This window comes from Aythya marila (genome assembly GCF_965140915.1).
Source record: "Aythya marila genome assembly, chromosome: 21".
NCBI classification, from domain to species: domain Eukaryota; kingdom Metazoa; phylum Chordata; class Aves; order Anseriformes; family Anatidae; genus Aythya; species Aythya marila.
The window spans coordinates 3,252,886-3,270,442 of record NC_139062.1 but is presented as its reverse complement, the minus strand read 5'-3'; the positions used below and the strand labels follow the sequence as shown (position 1 = coordinate 3,270,442).

The following is a 17,557-nucleotide window of genomic DNA, read 5'->3' as shown; positions in this document are numbered from 1 at the left end:
AGATCAACACTGTTTTTAAAAGGGATGGTTTTTAATGTGGTAGCGGTGGTCTCATTTTCTGTAATTTTTCTCTAGTTTCTGGCTGGCTGCTTTCTGCAGAAGAACAAAACACATCATTGCCGGCGTTCCAGTTCACACCTTCTCTTTATACCAACTAAAAAAAAAAGAGCAGGACACACAGTACGTAGAAGCTTAGCTTTTATTTCCTTTCTATGTTTGAAGTTGTCGAAACCCTCTTGCTCTGTGGTAGCTCAATGTGTTTATCCGTGGTGGTCGAGGAGCTGCACGTGTTAGCTTAGGAGATGGTCTGTTAGCAAGTCTTTTTAGGCAACAAGGCAACTTTTCTTTTCGAGCAACTGAGTTTTTTGGAAGAAGCGTCCATCTCTTTGGTGGGGCTGTGCCCAAAGTAGCTGGCACTGTCCATGTGTGGCCGCAGGTACCGTCCCATGCACAGCCCAGGTCTGAGCTTCAGGAGTTGCTTCTGGCCGAGGTCCGCGGCGTCCTCGTTGTAGAGCAGCACGAAGTGGCAGCGTGTCTCCAAAGGCAGCACGCTCTGGCCTTTCAGGCACTTGTTGAAGATCTCGAGAACCAGATCTGGAAGAGAAGCTGCAGTTAGGAGATGGTCTGAGCACCCCAGGGACAACATGCACCCGAGCTCATCGTGTCTGCCCACGAGGCAGCTGCACACAATGCAGCTGTGTGTGTGGGCCAGGGGGGAAGTGGTTTCTAGCCTGTGGCCTCCGTGGACTATTAAGACAATGAAACTAAGAAAATAAAAACACAGCCCCCATACTCTTCTTGCATTCACTTCAGCCCCACTGGCAACGCTTTAGGGAAATGGTAGGGAAAATATTATATAGCTGTTGACAGTGCAATACGGAATATGAATAACCCCACAAAATAAAGGCAGATATGTACAGCAAGGTAACTGTATTTATGAAAGAAAGCATGAGTAGGCTGTCACCAGTATGTGTCATGCAGAAAGAGATGCTCCCTTTACTGCTTCTCCTTATGCATATGGAGAAAAACACAGAAAACCAGGGGCAAGAGGGACCTTGAGGGGCCTTCTGGTGCACCCCTCCAGGTAGGACCACTTCTAGTTAAGGTACATAAGGCTGCATAAGGGTTTTTTCTGTCTTTGTACAGTTCAGGTAACAGTTGTCAGCCAAATTGGTAAGGCACAGCAGGAGCTACAACTGCACCCAGCACTGCTGCGGCTGTGTAAGGTGCGTTGCACAAACTGACCTCAGCTCTGTGCAGGCAGAGCAACAAGCATGGAGAAAATGTGCAGGTGCACCTACAGGGTCACGTATGAAGGGTTAGACTTTTATACATAAATATATAAGAAAGCATTTCTACAAGTAATCATAACAAAACAAAACAAAACAAAAAACACACTTATTTCTTTCTAATGGGAGCATGGCTAACGAGACCTTAGCTTTTCTGGGTCTGTGTCATGTAGAATTTCAGTGCTTTCCATATGACATGCACTCAGCAGCAAGATATCTTTATTCCAAGGCTATTTTGCAGCTACAACTGATATCAACAGGGATCTCCTCCGACAAGCAGCAGGGTGATATCATTATCTGCTCTGGCCACTGTGATTTCTTCACTTACCAAGACTCTCGTAGACCACAGCGGGGATGATGTCCCTCAGGACTTTGCAGTCGGTGTGTAATGCAGGGTTCGCGTTCATCTCCAGAAGCCAGACCTAGGAAAGATGAACATCAATCAGGAAAGCAGGCTGGATCCACTCAGAGTCACAGCAATGCCATTTGACTGGCTTAGCAAACACCTGGAGATGTAAAAATATGAGTAAATCCCAACAAGGTGTCCTGGAACAGAGTGCAGGTAAGACAGCATTTTCAGAAGGACTTGAATCAAGTAACATTCAATTTTGCATATATTTTGTTACTTGAGAACAACACTACATATTATTTTGTGTTTCCAGCTGATAGTCTTTAGATTAAACTCCTGCTCTATAGGTGTGCAAAGGCACCGTGTCTCTTAACGTACTAATTGCTGTAGTGGTTTTGAGTTGAGTTTTTTGGGTCATGTGAAAGGTACAAGGAATCTAGGAATCATGTTTTGATTTGGGGTAGAAATGGGGTCAGAACTGAGCAAACAGCACTGAGTTCTCAATCAGCCCTTGGCCTTGATTTCCTGGGTGTTGGTTTTAGGTAGAAGCCACAGAAGATACTCATTTTTTGTATCCACATAAAAGTTTCATCTCTATTTCCCTTTGACATGGCAAAGTATGCAGCTCCTAGCTGCAGCATGTGATGGTCCAGTTACAAGTCTATGTGAAACCAAACAGTTGACTCAAATGTAATTCTGTTTACTATTTCTTTTCCCTACCATGAAAGAAACTCATCTGTTCACTTCCTGCCTTTGCCATATGGTGCTGCATCTTGTATAGAAGACGTATAGGAATTACTTGATTTTTTTTTTTTTTTTTTTTCAGGAAGGATATTTAATCATGCAACAGCCCCAGGCTGTTTTAATTGAATTTTTTTAAAACATATATTCTCTCTCTCTCTCTCTCTCTCTCTCTCTCTTTTTTTTTTTTTTTTTTTTTTCCTCCTAAAGCAGCAATGAGTTTGCCTGCACGTAACTGTGAAATGTGGGTGGTAGATTTTGGCAACGTGATAGCTTTCACTTTTGCACTTTGTTTTTGCTGAGAATAAAATACAACAATAATTTTCGCTTCTTTGAAATACTGTATTGAAACAAAAGAGAAGACTGATAAGTGAGGGTGGTGAAATGTCTGTGTTTTTTTTCCAGAGGGGAACTGGGACAGCTGCTCAAAACTAACCTGCTCTGCAGATGCCAACAGAGGGCACCTACGTTACATTCATTTTTCTTGGCAAACTTTCTTCTGAGTAAATTTCCTTTTTCCTATTAAAAGTTCATAAGGTTTTCTGCTGACAGACAAACTCAACGAACCTTTATAATTGTCTTGACTAGGTTTTGGTTCCTTCTCCTTCAAAACAAACAAAACTGATGAGCAGGAGGAAGTGTTCGCATCTATCAGACTGTGCATCTTTTATATTGTGCTACTTAAGAGTTTCCCAGGTTTTTAAAATGCTTTCAACAACCAGGACAGGTTAAGAAATGTTTTTTTGTTCTATTTCAGGGAAAGCAGAGAGAATAAAGCCAAGATCCAGCATATCCATGTGACTACCTGCAATGTTCATGGGGAGTTGTGTACAATTAAAACACCTGAGACTCCTCCCTACATCTGGTATGCAGGTGCCTTGCTCCAAATTTCATAGCAAACATGGCAAAGGAGCCAAAACCCTGAAAATCTGTTCTTGACCTCCTAACCATAGATTATCCTTTTTCTTTAGGCTTTCCAAGTGATAAGAGCTATATTGGTGCTTGGGTAAGCAGTGCTGCTCTGGATGCTTCTGCTAGTGATGAGGTTCCTGCTCCCTGGAGCCCACCAGCACAATTGCACATCAAGGCATCACAGGTAGGCTTAAAAACCTTAAATAGCACGATTTTTCCATAGGCCCTCAAACAGCATGCCAGCTGCAGCCTCTAACTGCATTACACCAGGATCTGAGGTCTCATTCCTTGTTCTTTGTGTAGGGCCAGATGCAGCATGAGCAGATCCTGCAGAGGTTGGCTGGAATGTGCTCAGAGCCCCAAGCTGTCCACAGCAGGGCTGCCTTGTTCTGTGTTCCTGTAGCAGCAGGGGTTCTAGAGGCCTGACCTCTGGCTGCAGCTTTAAGCAGCACAGAAATGCCAGTCGGAAACAGGAATAAAATAACTTGTTCTGTGCTCTGTGTGGTGTGGGCACATCCAGCTCTGCAGCATCCTTGTGGTACCGGGGTGGATGAAAAGCTGTATCATTCTAATCCAAGGGACTAGCCCTTCTTTAGCAAAGGATTTGAGGGTTATCTTTTTTTTTTATGTACGTCTATCACGAATTGGCAAATGGCTTATCTATATTCAGTCTCTTCTCTCATCATGGATAGCTGAATTTCTTTATGGCTGATGAAAAATTTACACATTTTATCTTCCCAGCATTTCTTTGGAGAAGCCCTTTTGCACCACTGATGCAATGCTTGCTGAAAACAGGTTCCTTGGGCTTTTAAATCACAGTGTCCAAAGCTGTGTAGTGGTTTGGGCATTTACAGTACAACACAAGGAAGCTCCAGGAAAAAAAAAAAAATAGAAAAAAAAAAAGAGAGAGAGAGAGAAAAAGAAACAGTAACAGTAAAACCACATCCATCACTTTTGCTCTCCTCTTCAAAGTACTTTGTTCTTCTCAGTCTCCATATGAACATGCAAAGCTCTACAGAAAGCTGTGGTTTCTCTGCAGGCTCAGCTTTCATGATTTGTGCTTCTGGATACTCTGAGGCAGGAAAGCACCTTCCAAGGACTGGGCCAGGATGCTGCAGAGTCTTCGAGAATTATTAGGAGTGATGCTGGGGGCATTTGTATCTCAGATAAGGAGAAAGGAAGAGCATGAGGAACTCTAGGACTGAACACAAGACCACTTTAAATCAATGTAAAGCAAATTCTGCACATGTCCTCAAATAGGATGCCAGGGAGCATAAGGCTGTTGTGTATTACAGGTGGAGAGGGCAGGATGTCAGACCAGGAATTGTAATGGTAACTCACAGAGGACAGAGTTCACTGCACAGAGCAGTGTTAAAAAATAAAACTGTTGGTTTATTGCTCCCCAATGGAGCATAGACAAACCTATGCTTAAATAAATGCCTAAATTTCCACTTTACCCTCTCTCAAATGCATGTTCCAGGTTCCAACTGACTCCATCACCACTAAGCGTCCAGAAATCCTCCTCATTCTTACTGATAGCACTTGTCAAGAAACATATTTCCTTTATCTCTCCGTATGTAAAATGCACGGGGATGTAATGGTCTTTAAATACTCAAGTTTTTAACTAGCCAGGTAGGGACTGCCACAATAGAGTGACACTGGATCTTCTATTCTACTTAAAGTTTACACAGCCGGGACTTTGCATGCCAACATTGCAAAAGACAATTGCCTCTGACATTCGAGAAGCACCACTTTCTGTGTCTTTCCCATTTACTCCTCCTTGCTATTGACTTCCCAGACAAAGGAGGCTATTGTCTGGGCGCTGCATACATTAATTCCATTCTTTCATAGGGTTTGCTGTTCCCACTGCCCTTTGCTGGAATATGTTTGAGTTCCTTTCTGCTTTAGCAACAGCAGAATCTGCCAGATGGCTTTCTGTTATGTTTAGATCAGGTGGGTTTTGAAGCAGCTCAGTCGCTGTATTTAGCCTTTCCCTTTCCCTTTCTTCTGGCTTTTCTTGCCTGAGTTTCATTCACTCTTCACGAGCTTGAACTGTAATTCTAGCAGGTTTTATAGACTCGGCGGGCTGACCTATTGCTAAATGCTAAACCTACAATGAACGTGGAGGTGCTGATGCTGACATGGGAATCGATAATGACTGATTCTGCCGTATGCTGAAGGCGAGTCCTTTCTTGGGTACTCAGCTCGTGTAAATCAGTAGACTCCACGTGACATTAGCAGCATTACAAAATCATTTGTGCTGGCTGATTGCCTGTCATGTTTGGTTTCTGGAGAGATAAACAATCTGAGCGGACATTAAAATTCCAATATGTTTGCTATCAACTGAGTGGACATCACGATGCCCATGCTTCTTGCTGTGAACGCTATTTTACCAAGAAAATTCTGCAAAGAACAGTTTCTGCTGCAGTAAATATTTTTCTTCCCCTCCTGAGCTGTTAATGCCAGGGTTTCTCTGTGCAGTAGGTGTGCAGGCTGTATAGGTGCCATGTCTTGATGCTGGACAATGGAACTGGGAAAAAAATAAATCCTTCACAGCTGGCTGAATGTCTCCTCTCTTTAATTCCTAGTGCCAAAGCCCGTGTCAACCATTCTGCGCTGCGGGCATTAGACACCTGGCCAATATCATACTTAGCATTTGGCAATCTTTTAGTCATACCTTGAAGTTTTCATCGATTAAAAAGTCGCAGCCAATGAGGTCAAAGTAGCCCAGTTTGCGATCCAGTTTGTGCTTGGCCGCCAGGAAGCACTGCAACATGATCTGCTGCATCCTCTTCTGAAAGACAGGGAGCAGGGATAACTGATCACTGTCAATGCCAAGGGCACGGGAGTGACTGCAAATCATTGCTGCCCTCCTGGTTTAGGGACACTTTTTCTTCCCCTGCCTCTAGCAGAGCTCCTCTCTAGACTTGGAGGGCTGCTGTGTTTTAACACTGTCTGCCTGTTCCCTTTGAATTGATGGAAACTCCCTTTTTAAATTGTTTCTCCAGAAATTGGTGCCTATAGGGATATCAACCCTTGTCCCTTACTCAGAATGGGCTGTTTATGCAATTTTTAATGATGATTTTTAGCGAAGGCATCATTAGACTCAGGCTGATGAGATGAAGTCTCATGCACTCAGATAATTTCTTTGCTGTGTTTCCTCTGTGAGACAGGAAGATGGTAAGAAATCAAGCCAGCTGAGTCTTTCATCTCTCCTCCATGAGAGGTGTCAGGCCCTGATGTGCTTTTCATGTGGCAAAGTCGTGTCAAAAGTGAAGAGAGAGACCAAGCCAGACAGGGAAGAGACCACTGTAAGGGTTGTTAGTCCCTTTGCAGGCTAAGAGGTCTCTCTGGTGTGTACGTTGGTTTTCAGCACAAGACCACAGCACTGGGTGAGGAACGTGAAGAACCGAATTGTGTTTTTATGCCAGCACGTACATTCACAGTCTCTTTATCAGCAGTTTACCCATTTTATTAACCACTAAAATTAAACTCTGTGTGTCTTGATTTCTGTGTTTATCATCTGCAGGCAAATGGTTACCATGGGACCATCAATACCTCTTCGCTCGGTGCATACGTTTCCTTAGGGACTCCACTGAACTGAAGGTTTTCCTCCCTACTCCAGTCACCCTAATTAGGCAGACTCACACCATACACTCGCTTGCACTCACAGTAAACACGGTGAAAACCCAGTCCTTGGGGAGGCTGTTGGTTTTCGTGAACTTCTCATTAACGTAGCTGTTGAAGTGCTCCATCCGCCAAACCGTCTCATCTTTCAGCTGGCTGTACAGGGAGTTCTTCTTCTGCATGTACTGCAAGGCAGGGGACAGAGCAAAGGGAGGATTAGGTTTTTGGCAGACATCAAAGCACCCCGAGTTTTTCCAAGGAGTTGGAGCTGAGATGAACCCCAGGATCACGTTATTGACATGGAGGGATGAGAGCCCCTCACCAGCAGATCTAAATCTGAGCAAGTGCACTGGGAGTCACTTAGAGCACTGCCCCAGAGATGAGCCTGACACATGGACAGCACGCAGACAGCTATCCAAGCTCTCTGTCAAAGCAGTGTTTTCTCTGTGTGCATGTATGATGCATCTGCATCAGTGCTTGGCAGATGGGCAGAGGTGTTTTCAAATCATAGTCATGATATTTTTTGGACTAAGTCTGGTTCCAAACAGTTCCTCTCTTCCACTGTCTCATTAACCCCTAGGTCAGCTAGAGCTTATCACTCCTGGGGTAGGAGGGGAACAAGGGTAGAATCAACTGTGACTCGAAGCCTGGCCTATTACCAGCTGCTCCTGTAAATTTAGTTTCCCTCCTCCCAGCAGGAACCTAGGTAATTTATGTTCTGCTAATAAACACCTGTCCTTTGTTTAATGTCGCTTGTGCCATGGGATCCTACCCAAGCACCTGAATTCCCGTGTGGATAGCTCTCTACCTGAGCAAACAAACTATTCCAGGAAAACAAGCAGCGTACTGATAATAGCATATATTGCAGGAAGCAGCTATAACCTGCTGTCCTGAACTGTGCTCCTACAGGAACTGTAAAACTCCAACAAGAACTGAAGTGGGCTTCTCTCATAGCTCCCTAATGCATATTTTGCCCATTTTCAGAATACAGTGTTACACTGGGAGAGGGGCTTTAAAAGCAAAACTGTTTTCTCCCTTCCAATTCTTTTCGTTCTCTTAAATTAAGGTGAGTTCTAACTACTGAAGTGGCTTATATGAAGGGGAAAAAAAAAAACAAACTCAGTTTTAATTAAGAAATTCTTCTATTTTGTATGACAAAGTGGGATGGGAATATGTGCCAGAGGAGTCTTGGTGCGTAAATCTCATTTGAGAAGCCAAGGTGGAGATTTAAGAATGACGGCTTTTGGAGAACACATCTGCATCTTACATCATTATGATTATCACGTTTAAACACAGCAAAATCCTTTAAGATCAGCAAAATCCTTAGCCAAGTCTAAGGCTCATTTGTGCTAGGTAGCCACTGTCAAAGGCTTCATCTCTACAGATATATGAGAGAAAAATGCCAGGAGGAAGAGGTCCAGGGAAGGAAATTGTCAGCATAAGCAGAAAATTGGTCCATGGCAGAGAGTACTACTTCTGTTCAGCCTCCATTTCATGGGTGCACGAGGCATATTTTCAGCCTTTGAAGGCTTTTTTTGCTTCCCTTCTCTGTAGTCCCTCCTCCCCTTCTTCTGAGCTAAGTGCACTTGGTTCACCTGGTTGGTGAGATGAACGGTCAGATCGTCAGACATGGCATCGTAATTGGTGCAGGTCAGGCGGACATAACCCTGGGCAAAAAACAACACATAGGGTGCTGTGCAGGCAATGAGCAGGTAAGACCGGACATCAAACTTCTTCCCTTCCAGGAGCAGAGGCTGGTGGATGTACCTGTGAGGGCAATGCAAGACATGTCACCAACAGGCAGCCGTAACGCAAGGCATGTTCAAAGCTTGCCCCCAAACCCACAGCCAGTTCATTTCACACCACGGAACAAAGATGTTTGTCCTTGTTTCAACATTTCTTAAGGTGAGTGGCAGCAGAGGGCGCTCAGAAGAGAGGCTAGAAGTGCTAGGAACGGATTCCAGAGGAACAGAAGCTGTGCTGAGTCTCAGAAGGTAATTAAAGATTTACTAATATTTACTGGAGAATACAGAAATTTTGTCTGAACACAAAGAACCCTTCATGCAGCACCACTGCTTTTATTGCCAGTCTGATGTCATCTGGGAATTGTTTCCTTTTATCATCAAAGGTTGCTGGATGCCCACACAAATACCAAGAATAAGCTGTTAAAACAATCAGTGCTAACAGTTTTCAAAGGCGTGTGGAGCCTCGTTATTCACAGCCTAAGCCAGTTCCTTGCTATTAGAAATCAAGATGAGCACTCAGGTAGGGTAGCTTAAACTAGTTCCTAGTTTAAATAACTGCATGCAAGGCTTTTGTCATGTACAGAAAGGTAGCACCTGGCCTTTTGAAGCCCTGCTTAAATTTCCAGACAAAGGCAAACTCTTTCTGATGGCGAAGATCTGCCTTGAAATGACTGAAGTGCCGATTCAAGACAGACTAACCAGAGAAACAGCCTCTCTCCCACAAAAATATGTCGATGGGAAGATGTGGTATAAATATATTAAACACCTATGGAACAAAATAATGCACTGGGGCTAGTATGGCTTAGTTAAGCACACTACTCACGCGTGGATTCCCAGGCTTCGATCTCTACCTTTGCACTATTCTCGCCTGGGGAGCCCTGCACTGCACCCTCTTGTTGGGCAGGTCTCCCTCGGAGCTGTGGAGCTTGGCTTGAAGGGTGTTGGCAGCAGCAGGATTTTTAAGGAGGAAAATTCCTCGGCCTTGGTTAGAGCAGCTTGGCTTGCAGATCCAAATCTGTTCTTCTGTAGAGAGAAGGAGTCTGTTATAATGACCTGTGGGGTGGGAAACACCGGTGTGCCAGTTCCTGGGCTCTGAAAATTGCTCGCTTCAACAAGTGAATGTATCTGCACACACACAGGCATCACTGATGGACATCAGTGGTTATTACTGTGGCTACATTAATGAATTTCTTAGAGGAACATGCAACTATTTAAATTGGTTGCTACCACAATGAAGACTGTTCACCTTTGCAAAGCTCAAAAAAGGCATTTCTCTCATCTTTTAAGTCCAGGCGAAAAGATTCTGGGAAGAATTCTTCCATCTTCAGTAACCTATGGGAAAATCAAACACAAGTTGAAAACCCTATCCAATATGTTAATTCCTTGGTTACTTTCCAAAAGGGTGCTTGCAAGACACTTGAGGTTTTTTTTCTTCTTGTAGACAGATATTTTTGTTTGTTTGTTTTCTTGAGCTACCTCACTCCGTCCACTTTCAAGAATATATTTTAACCTTAAGACATTCTCCATATGCTCATTTCTTTTGAAAACTGAGATGGCTGCAGGTAACCATGGTATAGGATTGCCTTTTTTTTTTTTTTTTTTTTTTTCTTTTTTGTATGGATATGTCAAAAATAGAGGACCAGAGATGGCAATAAACTGCTTTTATATTTACAGCGTCTCTGCCACAAGAGGTTGTGACCTTTCCAGTAGGAGAAGGCACCCAAAAGAGGGGAATTATTGCGACCACTGTCTTTGGAGACCTGGCCTTTGTACAACTCTGGATATTTCAATCTTTAATGTAGGTACTTTGGAGGAGGGGAGATGGGAGGAGTAGTGGGGAGGGTGGGGAAGATTTTCTGGACAATAAGGAAAATAAAACACCATATAATTTGTGTCCTGTACTTTTATGCATCCAGAAGAAGCTGCTCCTTTGTTTATGTGCTCTCACTTTTGCTTGGCATAAGTTTCTGCTCAAGGTTCAACTAAGTGAGAGTTCTTACTTGGAATTAGAGCTTCTGCCGACCTTTTTCATCACCCGCTCTTGCTCTCTCAGGCAGGATAAAAGCCCTATCTTACTGGTGAGGACTCTGTTGTTAGGAATCTGGTAGAGAAGCTGTTCACCTGTGTAAGGAAAAAGAAAAAAGAAAAAAAAAAAAGCTTGTTCTCATTGCCGCATGCAGGAGAATGTGGAGGGTGAAGCTGACCTGGTCACTGCTGACTCTCACTACTGGTGGGAGAGGTGGCTGGGCCCTGGGAATTTGGATGCACTGATGGGACCAAGGGTAGAGAGCAGCTCAAAAAGCTGGCTGTCAGCACAGCAGAGCTGTTTGGCTTTTAGGGACTCCCTTCTCCCTAGAGATAGCCGGGCCTGGGGGACGTATGGGGTGACCCAACTTGAGCTTTGCTGCTTTATCTATGTGTGCACCGTTGCCTGGAAAAGGCTGTGGGGCTGCCCCTCGCCGTGGGGCACTCTCTTCATGCAGAGCTTTGCCCAGTGCTCACGAGGTGCCAGAGCAGGCTGCTCGCTGCTCCGGTGCTGCAGGGCAGCCTCAGCCCTACTGCTGCCTGTGCAGGCCCAAATCCACAGAGGGAGGGCCACCTTTCAGAAGTGATTATGACGCTTTGTGTTTAATTCATTTCAATGGTATCTTTTCTCCTAAAGCTGCTCTCTTGTCTAAAACCCTTTCTTTAATCACCATGGCAATCCAGCTCCGATATCCCCGCTGAGGTCTGCCAACGAGTTGAGGTTACCTGGTTCTCCTACCCCGCAGGTGACCTCCTCCACCCCAGGAGCCACAAGCCCAGCGTTCTCAAGTTTTTCCCACTGCCCTCTCCCACTCAAGACCCACTGGCACCTCTACCTTCTTTGAAATGGTAATAGGTCTCTCGGCACTTGATCTCACACCATTTCAACGCGTAATCCTGTCTTCTGTTGTCATAGATACGCTGCCAGCCTCTGCGCTGGCAATAGATGCTCACACTGCATATGGAAAACAAAATAGCAAAGTAGCCCCCCTTCCAGTAACAAAGACTTACTTAGCTCCCGTCCCTTGAACTCCTTACAATTTTCCCTGGGAGCCTGACCTAACACCCCCAGGAGTCCCTGGGTGGGGGATAAGGTGGGAAACATTAATTAGGATGGCTGCAAGTGGACCTGGATGCTAAGGACATGGTGATTTTGCAGCACTAATGAGAACTTGCACCATTACAGCAGGGTTATTTCAAGCAGGATGCATGAGGTACAGGTGAAATAGGAATGATTTGCATTGCGGTCCAGTCTTAGCAAGGCACCTCTTCCGAACAACGCAAGGAGAGATGACAAGTAGCAATAGGAAAAGCTGTCTGTAGACAAAGCTATGGAAATTCAGCAAGGAGCATGCTGTTTACAGCAGCCATTCTGTGCTGCTTGCTGGTGACAGCGTCTAGAGAAGAGTGTCAATATGCTGGAAAGGGAAAGATGAAACTTCTGATCTGACAATTTTCCTTGGGCAGAAATCTCTTCTTATTTTTTCTTGTTTTGCATTTAGCACCGCAGAGTGTTGATCAACAACAGTGGTGCCTAGCTCTAGTGATGATGCTAGCAGATCTGCTATGTGGAGTAGCTAAGTGATTTTTGAACAGCCCCAAAAGAGAAACTTTCATCAAATAAAGAGAAGTATTTAGTTTCTTTGCATAGAGATAGCAGTTAACTATTTTACCACAGCTATTTTTTCAATAGGTACTTTCCATCTGAATTATTTTAAAACCATTGCTCGTGTGTGCCACTCCAAAAAGACACCAAGTAAAAAGGAACTGATTTGATGCTAATGGCTGATGTGTGCTTTCATATATTGTCACAATATTCTTCATATGAATTTGCTGAGAGGATCTACTTACAGTCCAGCTCCATTGGATCCACTGATATAAAAATAAGGTCCTGGTCCCTTTGGCTCCTCTCGTACCACTTCTTCGGGCTGTATTTCTCGAGGGCATGCCTTGCCACGTATTCTATTCTTGTGAGGCTTGGCTTCATCAAGCTCCAGTTCAGAGGCAGTAGAAATAGCTGCAAAAATTAAAATTGAGAAACTTCACATGATATGGGAAATTCTCCATAAAACGCACGTGTAAAAAGGCAGCTGCTACAGAATAAAATACTGTAAGGGATCACTTAAATTGAATTTATAGCCATTGCTGGTGCAGTCTTAAAACAATTCAGACATTATTGCTGATGTAACCTGATGGTGCAATCAGGTAGTATATTAAGTGGAAAAGTGCCATAAACTGAGCAGAAATCAGCTATAGAAAAGCCTCACAGACTGCCAGGTCTTGGAGTGGGGGGCAAATAAAGAAGGGCAAGAAAAGCCTTCTGAAAAGTGATAGCCATACATTGTACATTGAAACAGATTTCTTTAATTTTTTAAAGCCAACAGGAATTTTGACGAGCCCAGGATGTGACAGCTCTGAGGTCCCCGACAGGCAGCCATGAAGTGGAATGGCATATGGGAATTGTGGTGACAGTGACTGAAGGGGTGGGAATGAAAAACACCCTGCTTCAGATTGGAAACTAATCATGTCAGAGCTTGCCATGGTTCTGTTGCTTATTCTCAGCTCCCAGGGCTCAGAAGCTGATGAATATATAGGACATAATCATTTTTTCGATACAAAGTTAATGGGATCTGCCTAATCTGTAAAGTGCTGCTGAAAGTGCTGCTGTGTCATTTCTGGAGGAGAACAAGAGCGCTTGTATCTGGCTCTAGCAGTGGTGAAGAACTTTGACTTGTTGCCCTTCTAGGAATGATAAACCAGGCTGAAAACGCCAGTTGCAGACCTTCCTTTTTTTTTTTTTTTTTTTTCTGTATAATGCACAGCAAATGAACGGCTCATGACTACTTGTATAGCTCACATTTGGGTTATTGAGATGCAGATTACTGGCCAGGCATCTACGAAAAACATTTGAAGGCCTAACAGTTCCAGGGGCTGAGAAGCTACGCCTCCATTTTTTATTGCACATGCACAAGACCTTTGGGAACAGTAGAGCCTGGGAATAGAAAAAAAGTCTTCTCCACCCTAGTGCTGCTCCCCCTGGAATGGGGCGGTAGTAGGGAAGGAGGCAGCAGGAAGCCAGCAGATGACAAGACTGGAGTTATCTACCCTTTGGACTGCTCTTTTATCATTGTTTTCTGTATTACATCCCGTGATCGCTTGAGTAAAACCTACTAACCCAGTGACAAATCTCCTTTCAATTGGAGCAAAGGTATTGGGCGTTGGTATCTCGTATTTTACAAGCATTTTATGTCTTCGTTGCACTCCTCTGTGAATGCAGTGCACCAGGTGCAGCCCATGTGGTTTCCCACCAGGCTCACACACTTGGCTCAGTTTATTTTGGAATACATGAAGTTGATTGCAAACTCTTCAAGGCGGGACCCACTTGAAATTTCTGCTTCTACTGGCCAACAAGGGGTTCTGACTGTAAAAGCCCTTAGTGTTGCACACTACAGCAATATCCATGTTATTATATTATTATTACGCTAAGTGTCAGGTCAATTAAGTGGCATGCAGGAGAGCAGCACAGCTCAGCTGTTTGCAGCACATGGAAGTTTGTGCCTCCCTGCTAGCTGCTGGCATCTTCTACCTGAAATTGTTGCCCTCCTTAGCACCGTGTGGTACCATGCTGCTCTTGCTACTCTTTGAGATGGGAATGTGAATATTTATTTATCTATTCTTAACATTTAATTGCTTGGTCATACCTCCTGTATGAGTTTATGTCTCTTAGCATCCCTCTCTTCTCCTGGATTGCTAAGAGATCACCCGGTTTTAAGCAGTCCCATTTACCCTGGGATGTGGGCACACGAGCTATCCTGCAGTGACTGCAGTGCTCCAGGCTGCTCCTCCATCAGTCTGAACACGTTCGTGTCTCTCCCTCTCTAATCTCTATACAGAGACCCAGGGGATGGGAACCTCTTATCTTATTTTCTAATTATGGAATGTCCTGGTGTTAAAGATGAATTTTCATTTCATTGAATCTGTTGATAGTTATTATTTTAGCATCCCATTAGCCTTCATCGGCATGTTTTGCACCCTCAGATGACTAATTGCTAGCAAGGTAAGTGGAGACAGGCATGCAGGGGGCATTCCTAGTGCCTGGCCATGCCCATTTCACCTCAGGCTGCACACCTGACCAGCACAATAAAGCTAAATCTAATCATCTTCTAATCATCATCAGACAACCACTACCCTAAAGCTTTCCTTTTTATTAAAAAGGTGTTCATTTGGGAAAAAAAAAGTGTATTTTTACTGCCAATGCATGGAATTCAATTCAACAACAAATACATCAGAAAAATAATAATATTGTTTTAGTCATTGCAAAATTTATGGCATTACAGACAAATTATCTCTTAATAAAATCTTTTTTTTTTTTAGATGAACTGCTTGCTACTGGATAGGTTGTGTGGTTTTTTTCTTCACATTTTCAACAAAGCACTTACAAGGTAAGCATAAAATGTTTTAATTTCACTAATGTTTGCCAGCCAATATTAATTATTTCAGTCCTGAATTATTTTAGAAGCAAAGTGACTGATTTATATTCACAGGGTTTATCTGCAAAGGTATAAATTATGTGCAGTATGCCTGCAATCATGCTGGTTAATGGCCAGCACATTAGTCGGTATAAGAAGGTGCAGATCTCTTCATACTGGTATCAGCTCAGATGCTGGGCATAGGATTTGGCACAAATAATTAAACCAAGGCTACAAGAATCACCTCTGCCAGCTGATAAGGCCTGAGCCCGTTGCTGCTTCCTTCCCTGTACCACGGGGCTGGTGTTCTTCTGCCTCTTGGGGGGCACGGAGGCCATCTCGGCGCCCAGTCTGCAGAAGGAAAGATTGTGGTCAGCCCCCTGGCCAGTGCCACCAGGGATCTGGGACGGCTGCAAGGGGTCCTCTCCTTATTCCTATACACAATAGTGTCTAGTTTCTATGTACAGCTTCTGGAGGGTGGCCTCGGCGGGGGAGGATGTGGATTTCCCAGTCACGTCTGGAGGACAGGCCTGGAACATTCACACTAAATGCCATAAAACAGATGAAAATGGCTGTTGGGCTTAGAGCTGGCCACTGCTGCCCTTAGATGACACAAAAAGGTTTCAGCATCTTACTGATAAACTGCACCATGCCGTACCTCCACAGAGATCAGAGAGGCATTCTGCACAGCCACAACTTCTTGCCTTTCAGCCCCTTCTCTCTGGGCTGAAAATGAAATGAAACCGCGTTTGTTTGCTAACAAAAAGTAGTGGGAATTCTAACCTTTGCTCGGCAGTTTCTAAACACTTTTGGAGAGCTTTAACTGCTCCCCGTCCTTCCTTCAGCTGGGAGAACTTGCACTTGACTTCTAGACAGGCCATGAAGAGCTCCTAAAGAAGAAAAGGTCCCGTGGTGGAGCAGGTTCGTGCTCTGGAAGAGCGCAGGCTGCCTTCTTTCATCGACTTGGGGGTGGTGGAGCCACGGCACGAGCAGCAGCTCAGAAACCCAACCTGCTGCTGCTCCACGGAGCTCGAGATGCCATCGCAGAGGCCCAGGCAGCCTTCAGCACTCTGACCACGGGCCGAGCTCCTAGCAACAGCTGCCTGGCTACTGCTGGTAACCACACCAAGGGTTCTGGCTCTAAAAAACGCGCAGGGATTGCCACAGACACGTGTGCTTTTGGATAGAGGCGTCCAGTGGCAGAGCTGTTGAGCAAATAGGTGCGGGTGGCGGAGCAGAGCTGTGTAACAGAGCCAGCAAAGCCAGCACTGCTCCTGAGTGACTGCTGCCTGGCACGCTTGTGCTCGGTCCTCTGTGGCTTTCCTCGATCTTCTGAAGGTCAGGCTTCGCTTTTCTTGTGCCACCTCCAGGCAGCAAACTGGGGAGGCTGGTTTCATCCTCCCCGCTGCGCAACCTCTGATAGGACAACGGGTAAAATACCAGAATATATAGACGTTAAATAGCAGAATATATAGAATTTAAATAGCAGAATATATAGACTTAAAATAGAATATACATACTTCATCCATAATGTGGCTTTCCTGGCAGAGTTTGCGCAGCTCAGCACTTTGTTGGACAGAGTACTGGAGTCGATCCAGTACTGGAGGAAAGAGTTGCTAACGGGGTAAAATTTGTGCTCTAAATCCTCCTGCTCCTTTAGAGGCAAATCCTTCTGCAAGCTCCTGAAGAGCATCTCGGAGGCCAAAAGCAAAATGCTGAATGTGACAGCCCTCCAGAGCCAGCCAAATCCTCTGTGTGCCAAAGGCGAGGGTGCTGTATTGCCAAATGCAGCTGTGCAACAGAGCTGCAGCTGCAGCAAGGTTCGGTGCTGACTTGTGCCTTTACATCACCTGCACGCTCTGGGCATCATCCTTCTGTGGCACCCGGTGCTGGTGGGACTGGGCAAGGGGTTCAGCCCCAGCCAGAGGGAATCCTGCCCGTCAGACCTCTCCAGATGTGAGCAGAGCGAGCTGAGGCACAAAAGACATAAATTCAAACATACGCAAAAAATAAATAAATTAATTAAATAAATACAAAAATACGTAATGTGAATTAACTGACAAATGCAGAGATTTCGCCTGGAATTAGGTTATTGATTCCCTTGTATTGCTTTACTGTGTCACTGAGCTGTAGCTACTGCTGAGCTGAGCCTACAATAATCAGGGATTAATTGGATGTTAAGGAAAAGAAAGGGAAGGCAAAAGGAGAATTCCCCACTTCACCTCAACCTTCATAAATTCCTGTGTGTGATTCAATGAGCCTGAGGGTGCTGGGACAAGTATGGGAACGGAGCAACTCCATGGTTTTGGGTCCTTCCCCAAAATAAAATCCTTACCAAATGGAGTGCATCCATTGCTAGTTTTATGACTAAATGAACCATTATATGACTTTGGTCAATTA

General features: G+C 44.5%; 1 protein-coding gene across 1 annotated transcript; it reads right to left on the bottom strand.

Moving 5' to 3' along the window:
• Positions 1-310: 310 nt before the first annotated feature.
• On the bottom strand, positions 311-16,850 carry TTLL10 (tubulin tyrosine ligase like 10; the record flags this gene model as incomplete). The annotated part of the gene is made up of 14 exons (XM_082776847.1): positions 311-594; positions 1,618-1,711; positions 5,969-6,085; positions 6,963-7,103; positions 8,514-8,685; positions 9,515-9,686; positions 9,910-9,995; positions 10,664-10,784; positions 11,525-11,643; positions 12,540-12,705; positions 15,402-15,508; positions 15,941-16,047; positions 16,168-16,297; positions 16,678-16,850. The coding sequence occupies 14 exons, from the start codon at positions 16,848-16,850 to the stop codon at positions 311-313; spliced, it is 1,989 nt and encodes a 662-aa protein (XP_082632973.1).
• Positions 16,851-17,557: the final 707 nt, after the last annotated feature.